The sequence below is a fragment of the Tubulanus polymorphus genome, chromosome 12 (genome assembly GCF_964204645.1).
Source record: "Tubulanus polymorphus chromosome 12, tnTubPoly1.2, whole genome shotgun sequence".
In the NCBI taxonomy this organism is placed as follows: Eukaryota; Metazoa; Nemertea; class Palaeonemertea; order Tubulaniformes; family Tubulanidae; genus Tubulanus; species Tubulanus polymorphus.
In genome coordinates, this window is record NC_134036.1 from 596,464 (window position 1) to 611,354 (window position 14,891).

At 41.0% G+C, this 14,891-nt stretch overlaps 1 protein-coding gene across 22 annotated transcripts in view; it reads left to right on the forward strand.

Annotated features, from left to right (window-relative positions):
* The window catches only part of LOC141913900 (pyruvate kinase PKM-like), a 47,186-nt gene that overhangs the window by 24,334 nt on the left and 7,961 nt on the right, over positions 1–14,891 (forward strand). For 15 of the 22 annotated variants that reach the window (XM_074805111.1, XM_074805106.1, XM_074805098.1 and 12 more), the window contains 8 exons: positions 4,972–5,146; positions 10,332–10,423; positions 10,936–11,055; positions 11,182–11,368; positions 11,609–11,751; positions 11,877–12,004; positions 12,232–12,382; positions 12,469–12,621. In XM_074805111.1, coding sequence (XP_074661212.1) covers positions 4,972–5,146; positions 10,332–10,423; positions 10,936–11,055; positions 11,182–11,368; positions 11,609–11,751; positions 11,877–12,004; positions 12,232–12,382; positions 12,469–12,621 — 1,149 coding nt within the window. Of the gene's footprint in view, positions 1–4,074; positions 4,144–4,971; positions 5,147–7,921; positions 7,983–8,838; positions 9,187–10,331; positions 10,424–10,935; positions 11,056–11,181; positions 11,369–11,608; positions 11,752–11,876; positions 12,005–12,231; positions 12,383–12,468; positions 12,622–13,188; positions 13,356–14,891 lie in introns of those variants that run through there. The other 7 variants (XM_074805110.1, XM_074805112.1, XM_074805094.1 and 4 more) reach the window with 5 other exon arrangements.

The window sequence follows — 14,891 nt, forward strand, 5'->3', positions numbered from 1 at the left end:
TGGATTTGAAATCAGTTGCTATCGGCGATAACGGTTTCCTATTGTTAACAAACTCATCTTGCATCAGAAAATATTCATAAAAAGCCTCTTGGAAAAGAAGGTAAGAAATGAAATGATGTTGATTTTTCTTGAGATGCCATTTATCGTATTCGGGTAGGTTTTTGAAGTTTTTTTTCGCCATGGTTTCCTTCGATTTGCCGAGTCATTAAATCGCGGCGAACAAACAATCGTATCAGCTTTAAACATCGATCAATTACGATTTTCTTTTTTCCGTGCCGTCGGTTAAAATGGAGAATCAGTAAACGGCGCACGTAAATCACTGAGATCTATTTCAGTCAAGTATTGATTTCCGGGTCGCCGATAATAAATATTCGATTTGAAGAAAATGTGCTTCATACAATATACAGAGCTATGTAAGAGCTTCTATTTCCCTTCGACATTGGTCTAAAATTAGGCTGATGATACGAACACCGAGTCAAACCTTTGACTTTCAGTTTTGATAAAAAGTTCAAGCGATAAAAACTGTTTTGAAAAGTTCTGCTAATAATAATTTTTCTCTTCCTGACGTCTTGTTTCAAAGTGTTAGATTTATCAAGTTTTGATTGATGATAATCCACTTCCTTCTAGGTTTATACTTATAGCTGAAACAATCTTGGACCCTCCTTAAAAAGTTGATATAAAAATGTATTCATTGTCCTTAATTTGCTGTGGTTTATGGAAATTTCCCTAAGTATTAATTTGTTGAAATAAGTTATAAGTTAAGCCTGGTAATGAGTTAGCTTTTAAGATGTTTGATTAGATTTGTAGCCAACCTGAGTCTTAGGATGCTGAATTCCTAGAGCTCAGTTTTATGCAGCCAAAACCTGAAGTCAATTCAGTCTGATATTAAGTCAATAACTGAGGTATATTTTTTACTGAAATATGTTCCCATTAAAGCGTTTTTTCTTCTCGAAGTTTTACAGAGTTATTCTGTCTATATTTGCTGCTAGCATTTGAAGATGCAGAGTTTTATATCAATAACACCAGAAATCAATAAACATTACTCTCTCTCTCCTCTGTGTGTGTGTGTGTGGTGATAGATGAATTTGGGTGGGGCTCCTTGAATTTATTGACAAAACGAATTTTCAACCACGTTAGCATTTCATCATCATCACCGGTTGCCGTGTATTACGCACACGCGGTATTGTTGCCAGCGGTCGTCAAGGAGTAATATTAACGTCGTTCTATTGAGTATCGCCGTAGCAACTCTTTAGAGCGGGCGGAAGGTTTTTTTGCGGTGAATAAAACCTGGATTTGGAAACACTTTCCGACTGTGACATTCCGCATGATATATCGATATATTCGCAGATATGCAGCGGCGACATCTGTCGGTAGTTTTACGAACTATTCTGAAAACCGATGAAACTTTGAAAGCGTTTTTCTCGATGGATTTTCAGCCGCCGTTTCCTAGAATTTCCTAGAAATCCCAAGATGGCCGGCGGAGACGACCACGCGAACAAAAACAGTTTCGATCGCCACGACGACGGACAATCGGATATAAGTTCGATAAGGTCGTTGCAGAAATCGTCGCGAGGTGACGGTCAACCCGGGTGTTTCGCTTGTTTTAAAAAACGGAACCGTCGTCGTGACAACGACCTCGACGACAGCGACAACGAAGACGATATTAACAATGAAACAGCCGTTGCTAAGCAGCCGGATGCAGCTGCTGCGGAGGAGGATGTGAATCAGGTGGAAGTGGTCGTCCACGTGGAAACGCCCGACGATGAACCACTTCCTGCAACAATCAACAATAATGAAGCTACAGTTGCCGTGGAAACACCTCAGAATTCGGGACCCGTCATGGAGACGTTATCAGTATCAGTAAGAGAGATTTTACATTTTCTGTTTATTGTTCACTGATTTATTTATTGTAATCGCACAAATTTCAAACACATCAGATTTATCATAGAACTGACGACCAGACAGGAATCTGTAGATTACACTTTCAGGATGAATTAGTCTTTCACAGGTCGATGACGTTTGGTTTCTCTATTTCTACTCTGATATCTCACAACTCGTTTGTTTTTGAAGGATTCTTTTTCGTCATCAGGTTTTGTTAGATTTTCGGTTTAAGGAGCCTTTAAGTTTCCGGGAGGAAGTTACTGTAGACCGCGATCTTGTAAATCACATCGTGACGCAGCAGCGTTGGTGATGTCATGGGTATCAGGAATTTAAAATCAAGTTTTTATCCGTGAAAAAAAATCTTAAATAGAATAAAATATTTGCTTAATTCAGTCTTAGTCATTTATCTCTATCTTGTCAGTCAGTATCCTCCTAGTATCCAGTCAGTATCCACTGGGTATCCAATGAGTATCCAGTGACTATCCAATGAGTATCCAGTCAGTATCCAATGAGTATCCAGTTAGTATCCAATGAGTATCCAGTCAGTATCCAATGAGTATCCAGTCACCATCCAGTCTCAGTATCCTGTGGTTATCTGGTTGCATCGAGAGGGGGTCAGTTTCTTGGCGCACGCACTCATTGACCCCACCGGTTATCTCGGTTTTTATCGGTTTTTTAGAAACAGTTTAATTTCGCGCAAGCGGCGATGGCGCGCGCCACGACGATCGAAGAGGTCGACCAGATCTTCAACTACGTGAATCGCGAAGACAAAGAAATCGAACGTCACGCACAGTCGCCGTCGTGGATACGCATTCTACACGAGGTGAAGAACATCGCCGAGGAAACCACGGCCGGCGACTCGGACAACAATAACACCGGCGGCGGTTCGTCGCCGGGCGACGACAAGAGTAGATCGGAACACAGTATGGATATCGATTCACCGGTGTCGCCGATATCCGACGAGCGTAAGAGTACAGCGTTCCGGTTATTCGGCGGTGGCGGCGGTGGTACGGAGTCGTCCGGACGCAGCGCCGCCGCAGCCCGCGCCACGGCGTTAACCCGGGCAATGCGATTCACGCGATCGTTCTCTCGCGAGTCGATCGACTCGCAATCCGAGGAACTCGTCAGTCCCGGAGACGACTGTATGCAACGCTCAACACAGGTTAGACAATCGTCGCTATCGGCAACACAACGCACAATCTGTCATCGTCGTCGTCGTCAGCGTCCTTCACAACGGTCTCTAACGATGCCGTAGCAACCGTCGTTAAGTAAGGCATGTGCGGCTCTATTTTTGATTATTCAAGCGTGCACTAGGTGGCGCTACGTAGATTAGCAGTTTGTTTTTCACCTCAGTCTTTTAGAGACACAGATAGTTATTGGGGGTAGTTACTTTTAGAGAATGAGACCAGTTAATCATTACTGTTAGAATTACTGGACTACTCTCTAGGGGTAGTTATTATTGACTAGTCTCTTGGGGTAGTTATTATTGACTAGTCCCGGGGGGTAGTTACTCTAGTCTCTATTCTCACTGTAGACTAGTCTCTAGGGAACTAGTGTCAAGAGTTCCTTCGGTGGCTGATTTTCACGATGGTCTTAATAGTACGGCATGTTCACCATATTAATTTATTCATGTTAGTTATAGGAGAACAGTCAAACAAAGCTGAAGTCTTCCTTGAGTCGTCAAAATACTGAATCTCTTTGCTGAGTCCCTATTGAAGTTTGGAATTCTAATTCCTAACTTAGTCATCATTTGAATAAGTCAATTCGACGACTTTAATCAGCGGCTAGTTTGACTGTATCAATCAGTAATAACCTTCCTCTGTTTCAGAATCAATTCAATCAATTATACCCGATATGTACAGTGTATTGAGACAGCGTATTCAATAGCCTTTAATACAGCTATTTCTTAATGATACTTGGCGTTATAAATTCTTTATTCGTCCGAATGAGTTGAACAGTGTCTTTAACGGAAACCTGGGACACTTGACAACTTGTTAACTTACCTTTGTTCCGTTCTCTGCTCTCTGACGGAGGTACCTTCCATGATTCTCTGCTCCCTGGTGGAGGTGCTCGTAATTCTCTTACACCTATTAATAACCTCTGCCGTACGTACATACACTGCTTACCCTATCCCTACCTCTCTATATATCTCATCTCTGATTCTATTCCTATTGACTTTCTCTCTCTCTCTCTCTCTCTCTCTCTCGCTCTCCGTCCGTCGGGAGAGTAGTGGTGGTTGTGTATTAGGCTAACGAGTTCTAGGTAGGTAATGATTTGGTATAGTTATTAATTTTCCAGAATTTGCGCCATCATAGAACACGTTTAGGAATCTGGTTTTATGGTTTTCTCAAATTTAAACTCACAGTTATATAGGTGCAAGGTGTCCCTTCCCCATACCATGCACCTATGATGTAACTATCAGTTTAGGGAATGAAATTGATGCTTTCATTTTAGCTACAGAACTCAGTTTTGCGAAAAAGGTCCGGCTTTTAATTCGATTTCATTAATTCATTTATAACGTCATTCATTATTGATTTAAGAGTGGAACCTTTTTCTCTAAAACAGGGCCCAGTTTTACAAAAAGGATTAAAGCCTATATCGATTTAAGATAAACTGAATTAATGAAGAAATTAAACCGATTTAAGAGTTAGACCTTTTTGTGAAACTGTGCCCTGGGCTGTGAGATTGAAGATTTAGATCTGACTCGCCGGGTCTTTTTATTTCTGTCCTAGACTAGGACCACCCCTCCCCCTAATCTAAATAGGACTATATCTGTGTGAGCTCGGAGTAATCATCTGTCAAATGATTGCTCCAAGCTGTGAGTTAGAGTTTAAATTAGTTCATTAGCTCACGAGTCAAATCTGGACTATCAGGGGCTGCAGTTGCTGAAAAGTTGGTTCAGTGGACTTAACCAGTGGATAGCTGACATAGTGACAATTGAAAGTTACAACGTTACCAATCCGCTGTATCTTTAAACAACTTTCTAACAACCACTGCCCCTGAACTGTGGAACTGGATCCTATCTGCCTTAATTGATCAAACTCTTAATTATTAATCGAACTAATTATCGTTTCGTCTGGTTTTTTTTAGGACGCGTCGAATTCATCTTTACGTCGAGCGTCAGAAGACGAAGGAAAAGCTTACTACATGCAGGCTCAACAACTATCGGCCCAGGCGGCCACGAGTCACCTGACTCATATGTGTTCACTCGACATCGACTCCGAACCTCATGTCATCCGTATGACGGGGATTATCTGTACGATAGGTAAGCATTTCTTATCACTTTCTATACGACGTATATCCCTGAGGTAAGTAAGAGAGACGGCGATGATGAGACAGTATCGGGGGAAATTACGAATCCATCTTTTATCGAGTTATACGTAGCCTCTCTATTTTCTGAAATCATTTATTGCGCGCTTCATCGCTGAGTTCAGGTTTTAGACATTTTAAAACCAGGGCCTGGTTTCAAAGTCACGACTAATGTCCAAAATTGGTCTTAAATCTTAAAACTGATCTTAAGTTGTTAGATAATCCATAGAACTAAGATGGTCTTTGACTGCTTAAGTCTAAGCCACATGGCTATAGGCAACTGACCCCCCAGTAGAGACTTTGCTTTGGGCACTTTATAGAAGACTTGAGGCCTAAGTCCCACAGTTGTTGGATGACCTTAGAGCATTTGAACTTAAAAAGTTTTGGGAATTGACGACTATGGAATGACTGGGTCTCTGACCCTTGAGGAAACTGCCTGGTGTCGAGTCCTAGCTACAGCACTGTGTCTGGGCTCGAGTCCTAGCTACAGCACTGTGTCCGGGCTCGAGTCCTAGCTACAGCACTGTGTCCGGGCTCGAGTCCTAGCTACAGCACTGTGCCCGGGCTCGAGTCCTAGCTACAGCACTGTGTCTGGGCTCGAGTCCTAGCTACAGCACTGTGTCTGGGCTCGAGTCCTAGCTACAGCACTGTGTCCGGGCTCGAGTCCTAGCTACAGCACTGTGTCTGGGCCCGAGTCCTAGCTACAGCACTGTGTCTGGGCTCGGGTCCTTGCTACAGCACTGTGTCTGGGCCCGAGTCCTAGCTACAGCACTGTGTCTGGGCTCGAGTCCTAGCTACAGCACTGTGTCTGGGCTCGAGTCCTAGCTACAGCACTATCCGTTGGTATGGCTTTCTAGCCTTATTGATAGAACATTCAGCTTTTGCTTTAGACGCTGACAGTAGACTTTGGGCACAAGTTATCAGATGATTTTAAGACTTTTGTTCCAGGGATTTTGGGTGCATGGAGCGGAGATCATTAGATGTTGACTGGGTCCTGACCCTTTGAGTCCTAGCTACAGCACTGTATCTCTGTTAATGTTTATATGGTTTTCCAGCCTGATACTTGTAGAGAACATTCAGCTGAAAAAAAGTGAACACATAACTGTTTTATTTCTATACTCACTGAACCGACGGCGGCATATGCACGGGTATGAATACCACAGCGCGGTATACCACACCAGTGATAGTATACTGTGTATCTATACCATTGGCGTTTGGCGTATACCATCAGTCATACAGTAATATTGGCGTCAATCAGTAATATTGTAATAAGTGTAACGTTCACCTGTTGAATTCTCTAAGAAACTTCTTTTTTTAACTCATGTAGATGATTAATCTTATAGAACAAGCTCCCCTCGTATTCCACTCATAGTTACACTCGCAATGCTGCTGCTGCTGCTGCTGCTGCTGAGGCAATTTGTAAACTTTGTTTTTCTCCGTAGAAATTCGTCGGAAACTTGTGGAATTGTTTTACAAAACGTTCGAGAAATGTATCCTATTTTACACTAGAAATCATTCATGAATTTGACACAACTGGCAGCAGCTTACAACGTCAATATTCAACCAGCTCAGAGGTTAAAAACCAAAATAGAAAGATTTTTAAAATACAGCGTACTTGTCTATGAAACTGTGCCTCGAAAAATCGATGATATTTTCAGCGGAAAATTTCCGAGAAAAATTGGTTTAGATTTTGTATTTATTACCGTTAGTTTCTATGGTTACGTGGTAAGTCTTAAAACTAGCGCGGCGTCGCGTGTCCCGAGGGGTGGGTGGGTTTCACACTCTATAACGTAGTTTGTTAGTTTACGTATAGATGTCGCTGCGGTGCGATGTAAATTGATACGTGTTTGTGGTGACAGATGGCGAAGGTGTAGTGACCTTATATCACGATGCAGGCAGTGTTTAATGAGGCTTCTAAAGGGAGTTTATTATCGGCAGCTTTCATTAAATCGATTTATACCCATTGAAATCAAAACGTTTATCAGTCTTTTAATCTCTGATTCTATTATTAAATACCATTTAATTCTATACGCACAGTTATTAAGCTCTTTAGCAAACATGGTTTTAATGCATAATTAACACTGATTTATATCATTAGCCTGGTTTTATAGACAGGCCTCAACTTTTTATTTTCAATTGAGTGAGCTCCCCGGGTTAAAGTTGATACCAGTCTACAAACCAGCCCTAGGGCTCAGTTTTATAGACTGGTGCTCATTTAAACCTGTGCGTTAACTCAATTCAGACTCGACTGAGTTAGTCCCCAGGTGAAATTTGATACCAGTCTATAAACCAGCCCCTGGGCTCGGTTTTATAGACTGTTATTCACTTAGACCTATCTGTTTACTCAATTCAGATTCAATTGATGCATTAGCCCTTTGGTTAAAGTGAATACCAGTCTATAAAACTTGGCCCCGGGGTATTTTCTAATAGTCTCAAATTATGCAGTGTTTATATTGTTTGGGGATAGAACAGAAATTTAGAAGATATGTATTTGACTATTTGATCATTACTCAATTCATTCATATCTATTTAAGAATATTATGGAAATAGTTTGGTAGATGATGAGTATGGAAATAGTTGATGATGAGTATTTGTGACGTCGTCGAGTCTCACCCCCCATTGACAGCCTCCTCTCTCTCTCTCACTCCCATATCTCACATGTTGTAGTGAAGTTGTGTGACAGACTATATCGATTTTGAGCTGCACTAGTGTACATCAGCTATCAGCCAGTCTGTGTGTGTACGGGTGTCTCTCGTGCCTGCGTGTTCCATCGACTGTGTGTCATCTACCGAGTAGGATTAATACATGGATTAAATCTATCCACTATTAGAGTGCTTCTGTTTAAGATCTGTAGTGTTTTTTTTACGAACGAAGCTGCGAGATCTAGGGGGTCATTAGACATTCCGGATCGAGGGTTTTTTCGTAATTTTTTCATGTACAGATTCATGTAGTAAGCGAGTTTGTCATTGAAGAACGCTAAGGTCACACACTATGCAGGGAATATATATAGGATCGACTTGACTATTTATTTAAGGCAAAACTAGATTTCTAAAAAGGTCTGCGATATATTTGCAGACCGCACTGTTTGATTAATCAATCTATATTGAGGTAGTTTATGTACAATCGATTTGTCTTTATTTTAGCGAGACCCAATAACATAGTTTGATATGACTAGAGGCTTTATAGAATAGTTTTAAATTCAATACTTGTGAAACCGTGATAGAATTAGAATTTAGAAAGTTGAATTTGACGCAGTTTTATATTGTATTCAACTCTCTTTAGAAATTGTAGAGACCAGTTCGTGAGTAGTCAGAGAATATAGGCAGGGTGGCGCCACTTACCTGGAAATCTGAAAGGGAAAAGTCGGGGAACTTTCTTTTCTTGAAAAAATCAGGGAATTATGTGAAATAGCTAAAAATCTGGGAAAAATCAGGCAAATTTGTTCAGATTATTAGATCATACTTAAAAACAAACAGTTTGTGTTTCTCTGTTTTACGTATTTTACTGGTGTTAATTGATTGGATTCTTAGCAGATCAAGTCAGGGAAAACAACGTGTTTGTCAGGGGAAAGTCAGGGGCGATGCTGGTCCGGTCAAACATTCCCGATTTATGATTTAGATCCAAATTTGACTCAATTTTCATTCGTAGAAAAAACTACGGATCTTAAACCGCGAAACTTTCATTTCAAAACAGCGAAATCAACCGTCAATCGATCGATCGCCGTAGCGATATCGAATTCGTAGTCATTCAAATAACAGAGTAACGGAAAATCTAGTATAAAAATGTCGTCATCGTCGTCGGCAACGCCTCCTCCGAAAGCGAGAAAACCGAAGTCACCGTTGAAGAAACAGTTGACGATACGTAACGTGACCGAAATTAAACCGCGCGATCTGTTGATGTATACAGAGGCGAACTCTGTATTACAACATCGATGTTTATTGTCTATTGATTCTGATCCGGTCACTGAACGGACTGTAGGAATTATTTGTACCATCGGTAAGTTGTTACCCAGCCGCCCCTTAAACCCTCAGGACCCAGTTGCATAGTTGTGACTTACATCCAAAAGCGATCTTGAAATCTCTTAAGATTGGTCTTGTCGGATTAGCTATAGAACTAAGTTCTTCTTAGACTGGACTTGAATCTGAGCCATAGCTCTGTACAACTAGCCGCATGATTGGTACAGTTCATCCTCACTTGCCAGTGTGTAATTGCCTCCTGCTGAAGCTCAGGCCAATTTAAAACCCTGGCCGCAGAGCCTTCATTGGTCAGGGTCTGGGTTTGTGTGAGCTTAGCCTGTAGCTGGAGGAATCAAACTCTGGCAAGTGAAGTTAGGTAGAGTTGAGAGACGTGACATTTTAACGCGACATTCTCATTTAGAATCTGAAAGAATATTGCTACCCGGGCCCGGAATTTGAACTCGGGTTGTGGATGGATGGGACTCTGTTCCACATTCGAGTGGGTAATCATTGGGTAATCCTAAAACTCGGCTCCGTGGCAGCTCAGACTACTCTACGGGGACGTAGTCAATAAAACCAACCTGTCGTATCGGGACATATTGTCTCATTCAGTCTGCAGTCTGCACTGTACATGATTACAGTCTATTATCAACATATGGCACATATTTATTTATACAAAAACTGTTATATCTGATTCTAATATTTACTGGAACAGATAATATTATTGTGACTGGTAAATACTGATATTTATATTGAGTATTTCAGAGTAATCGAGTAAAATCTGAAATTTGAAGATTTAACAATTCATTTTCTGACAATTTCACGTAGTTTTGACTTATCTTCATCATCACAGAAACAACATCGGTTTTACAAATACCAGTTCTGTATAATCAGAGACTGGTAGAGACTTATATTAACCTCAGTATTTCATCAGAGTTAATCGACGAAACCAACAGTTGATGATTTCACATTTTCTGACAATTTCTGACATTTTCTGACAAGTTTTGACTTCACTTCATCACCAGAGAAATGAAAAGAACATTATAATGATATATACTAATTTAAACATTTAGATGTTGCAAAGGAAGGTTGTTAGGGACGGATATTATTTTGTTCCCTAACAATCACAGTTATTGTGTTACGTAACCGATGGTAACTGATTATTTAAATATCTCGTATTTTTAGGTCCGTCGTCGAAGTCAGTCGAGATGTTGGAGAAGATGATTCTAAACGGGATGAATATTGCGCGTATGAACTTCTCTCACGGAACCCACGAGGTACGACCCCCTCCTCCCCCTCCGCAGAATAGACCCCCCTTTCATCGAGGTCTCCTGATGCCCCTGTGAAGTAGGTTCAACCTGACACACCCCTGGATTAGAAAAGACCTCCTTCAACTGACCCTTAGAAAACACACCCTCTTAATTTACCCCAAAGAACTGACCCCCTAGAATGAGGTTTGAACTAACCGACTGTATTGTTGGATAGAGATTTGAACTAACCGACTGTATTGTTGGATAGAGATTTGAACTAACCGACTGTATTGTTGGATAGAGATTTGAACTAACCGACTGTATTGTTGGATAGAGATTTGAACTAACCGACTGTATTGTTGGATAGAGATTTGAACTAACCGACTGTATTGTTGGATAGAGATTTGAACTAACCGACTGTATTGTTGGATAGAGATTTGAACTAACCGACTGTATTGTTGGATAGAGATTTGAACTAACCGACTGTATTGTTGGGTAGAGATTTGAACTAACCGACTGTATTGTTGTATATATTTCAGTATCACGCGAGCACGATTCAGAACATTCGAACGGCCGTCGGTAACTTCTTAGAACCGAGTCCGATCGCCATCGCCTTGGATACGAAAGGTCCCGAAATCCGAACCGGTCTCATCAAAGGGGTATGTTTACATTGTTAAAACGTCTGAAGACAGCTGGTGTTGTACGTGTAATAACTCCACTCTGATTCGTCAGTTTATATTGTATCGTTGCTAACCGACCAATAAGATTTGTATGTTTATACACAGAGTGGAACCGGCGAAGTGGAACTGGTAAAAGGAGCGACCTTGACCCTATCAACGGATGACAAGTTTAAAGATAATTGCGATGAGAACACGGTGTGGGTCGATTATAAGAATATCACCAAGGTGATGTCAGTCGGAGGACGAGTTTATATCGACGACGGTCTCATCTCGTGTTGCGTACAGGAAATAGGTACGTCAGGGGAGGGTGTACAGGAAATAGATACATCAGGGGAGGGTGTACAGGAGATAAGTACATCAGGGGAAGGAGTACAGGAGATTGTACATCAGGGGAGGGTGTACAGGAGATAGTACATCAGGGGAGGGTGTAAAGATGGCTCAAAATGTTCTGTTTAAGTTTGTGAAAAACCCTTCTGCATTTTAACATATTTGAGATATCGTTGTGCAATGTTTGATATATTATGATTTTCAGGTGACACGTATTTGAAATGTGAAATTGAGAACGGAGGCAGTCTGGGAAGCAGGAAGGGAGTCAATTTACCGGGTACGGCCGTCGATTTGCCGCCCGTTTCAAAGAAAGACGAAGAAGATTTGAAATTCGGCGTTGAACAAGGGGTCAGTTTTCACAATAGTATACGTTTGATCAGAAATCAACAAACTTTACCCATAAATTGATTGTCTACAGTTAAAACGGAGTCAGTTGACTTATTGAGGTAATGGTCGATATTTCGATATTTTAGGTTGATATTATCTTCGCGTCGTTTATTCGTAACGCCGCGGCGATCAAGACAATCAAAGCGTTACTCGGCGAAAAGGGAAAAAATATCAAAATTATCGCGAAAATCGAAAATCACGAAGGCGTCTACAAGTAAGTCCGAGATAATTTCTATTAAAAAATAGCTTCCTTAGAGAATAGAATGAAGAGTTCGATTTCTATTAGAAAATAGTTTCCTTAGAGAATTGAATAAAAAGTTAAATTTCTATTAGAAAATAGTTTCCCTTAGAGAATTGAATAAGAAGTTAAGCTTCTATTAAAAAAGTTAAAAATATTTCTCGCCCCGTGAAGTTTTAAACCGTGTTTATTCGTTTGTTCAGTTATGACGAAATCCTCGAAGCGGCGGACGGAATTATGGTTGCCCGCGGTGATTTGGGAATCGAGATCCCGGCGGAGAAAGTGTTCCTCGCTCAGAAGATGATGATTGGACGAGCGAACCGAGCCGGTAAACCGGTCATCTGCGCTACCCAGGTAACGAAAACAATTCGAAAAAATTTTTGTAAGATCTTTAATCGTATCGTTACCACGGTAATAACTGACGTCGATTGTTACGACAGATGTTGGAGTCGATGATTACGAAACCTCGACCGACCAGAGCGGAGACCAGCGACGTCGCTAACGCTGTCCTAGATGGCGCTGACTGCGTGATGTTGTCGGGAGAAACGGCTAAAGGTCTTTATCCGCTGGAAGCTTTGAAAATCATGCATAAGGTTCGTTAAATTTAGTTTTAATTGAAAAAGAAAATGGCGGTAAATTTTTATTGTCTCTTTACGTTATAACTAGTACGATATCTTTATCAATCTTCAGATTTCAGGTCAAGGTCGTCGTCATGTTCCATCGGATTTATTTCTAAAATAGAAACATCCAAATATATTTCAGGAGTTCATTAATATTTCGTGAAGATTTATCTTAAATTTTTATTATTAAGTTTTTGAGCTTAGCATGAATTCCATGAGTTTTAGAGTTGATCAGTAGACATTTCGCTATGCATGTCCATCTGATATAGCCCTGCTTTGAAAATGATTTTAATTTGCAAATCACCCGACCATCACTGACTTGTATTTTGCATATTCTATCCAAATTAGTCTCAGTTGTCCAATCATATTTCAAGATTTATTTGTACCGTTGAGTTTTGCATATTTTACTAAATTATCCTAAATTCATCTGATCATCCGTCGAGATGCTGAGTTTTGCATATTTTATTCAAATTAGTCTATACTAACTGATCGTCCAATCCCGCGCAACGATTTTTCAAACTAACCAATCGCGTATTACAGATCTGTCGCGAGGCTGAAGCCGCCGTCTATCACAAGATGTTATTCGAAGACCTGCGTACGGAGGCCCCGACCCCGACTGATATGACTCATACGACCGCCATTGCTGCCGTTGAGGCGTCTATTCAGTGTCGAGCTGCAGCTATCTGTTGTATTACAACAACAGGAAGGTATGAGTGATATATATATTGTGGTTTATCGTCGTAGTGATGATGGTGGTGGACAATTCTAGATGATTATTTTTCTTTTCTCTGTCCATCCCGACCTTTTCTTTCCCCGATTCCCAAATAATCTTTCATGTTTCAGCGTGAATTTTATTCATGATATCAAATTTTTCTATTATTTTCAGGTAAACTAGGATTTTATGAAAGAACACAGGCTGCCAACTGCAAACTGATAATCAGTAGTTTCTTACTGAACTATAGCCATATCTATATATTACATTGATTTTGAGTAAAGGCAAACTGTATCAGAGACTAAAGTGAGGAATTTATTAGGCACTATTCAAAAATTTTGATTTAGTTTGGTTCCTCTATTCAACCTACTGAAGAATTACTAAGTCACTGCTGATAATTTGAACTGATAGGTTGGCAGCCCTGTTCAAGGAGTTCACTAGGAAAGCTTATTTATGATAACTAACTACTTTCTATTTGTATTTCTCTTTAGATAAAGATGTCATGATAGACTGATTCAACCCTGACTCTATTCAATGCCTTAGTTGTTTGCCAACTATTCAATTCAATAGTTTGTTTATGAATTGGTCAAAAGGTCACAAGCCATGTGCTTAGTATTTGCAAGCTTATTTCTGATTGGCTGGCCTGTTGCTGGGTGGGATGTCACTGGTCACCTGACCTAGGGTAAGGGTTAGCTGCTAGTCAGGAGTGACTGTGATGTCACTGGTCACCTGACCTAGGGTTAGGGTTAGCTGCTGGTCGGGAGTGACTGTGATGTCACTGGTCACCTGACCTAGGGTTAGGGTTAGCTGCTAGTCAGGAGTGACTGTGATGTCACCTGACCTAGGGTTAGGGTTAGCTGCTGGTCGGGAGTGACTGTGATGTCACTGGTCACCTGACCTAGGGTTAGGGTTAGCTGCTGGTCAGGAGTGACTGTGATGTCACTGGTCACCTGACCTAGGGTTAGGGTTAGCTGCTGGTCAGCAGTGACTGTGATGTCACTGGTCACCTGACCTAGGGTTAGGGTTAGCTGTTAGTCAGGAGTGACTGTGATGTCACTGGTCACCTGACCTAGGGTTAGGGTTAGCTGCTGGTCAGGAGTGACTGTGATGTCACTGGTCACCTGACCTAGGGTTAGGGTTAGCTGCTGGTCAGCAGTGACTGTGATGTCACTGGTCACCTGACCTAGGGTTAGGGTTAGCTGTTAGTCAGGAGTGACTGTGATGTCACTGGTCACCTGACCTAGGGTTAGGGTTAGCTGCTGGTCAGGAGTGACTCTGATGTCACTGGTTACCTGATCTAGGGCTAGAGTTAGATGCTAGTTATGAATGCCTCTGATGTCACTGGTCACCTGACCTAGTGAATGAGCAATTCTTTCATTAAAACTAATCTATTAAAATACTATTTTACTCTTTCTAATACATAGACTTGAGCTCATTTTGCAGATACAATTATCAATAAAACTCCTGGTGGTGAAGGGATAATAATGAATATATATTGCATGAGAATTTTCAGTTGAGGTCATTAACATCA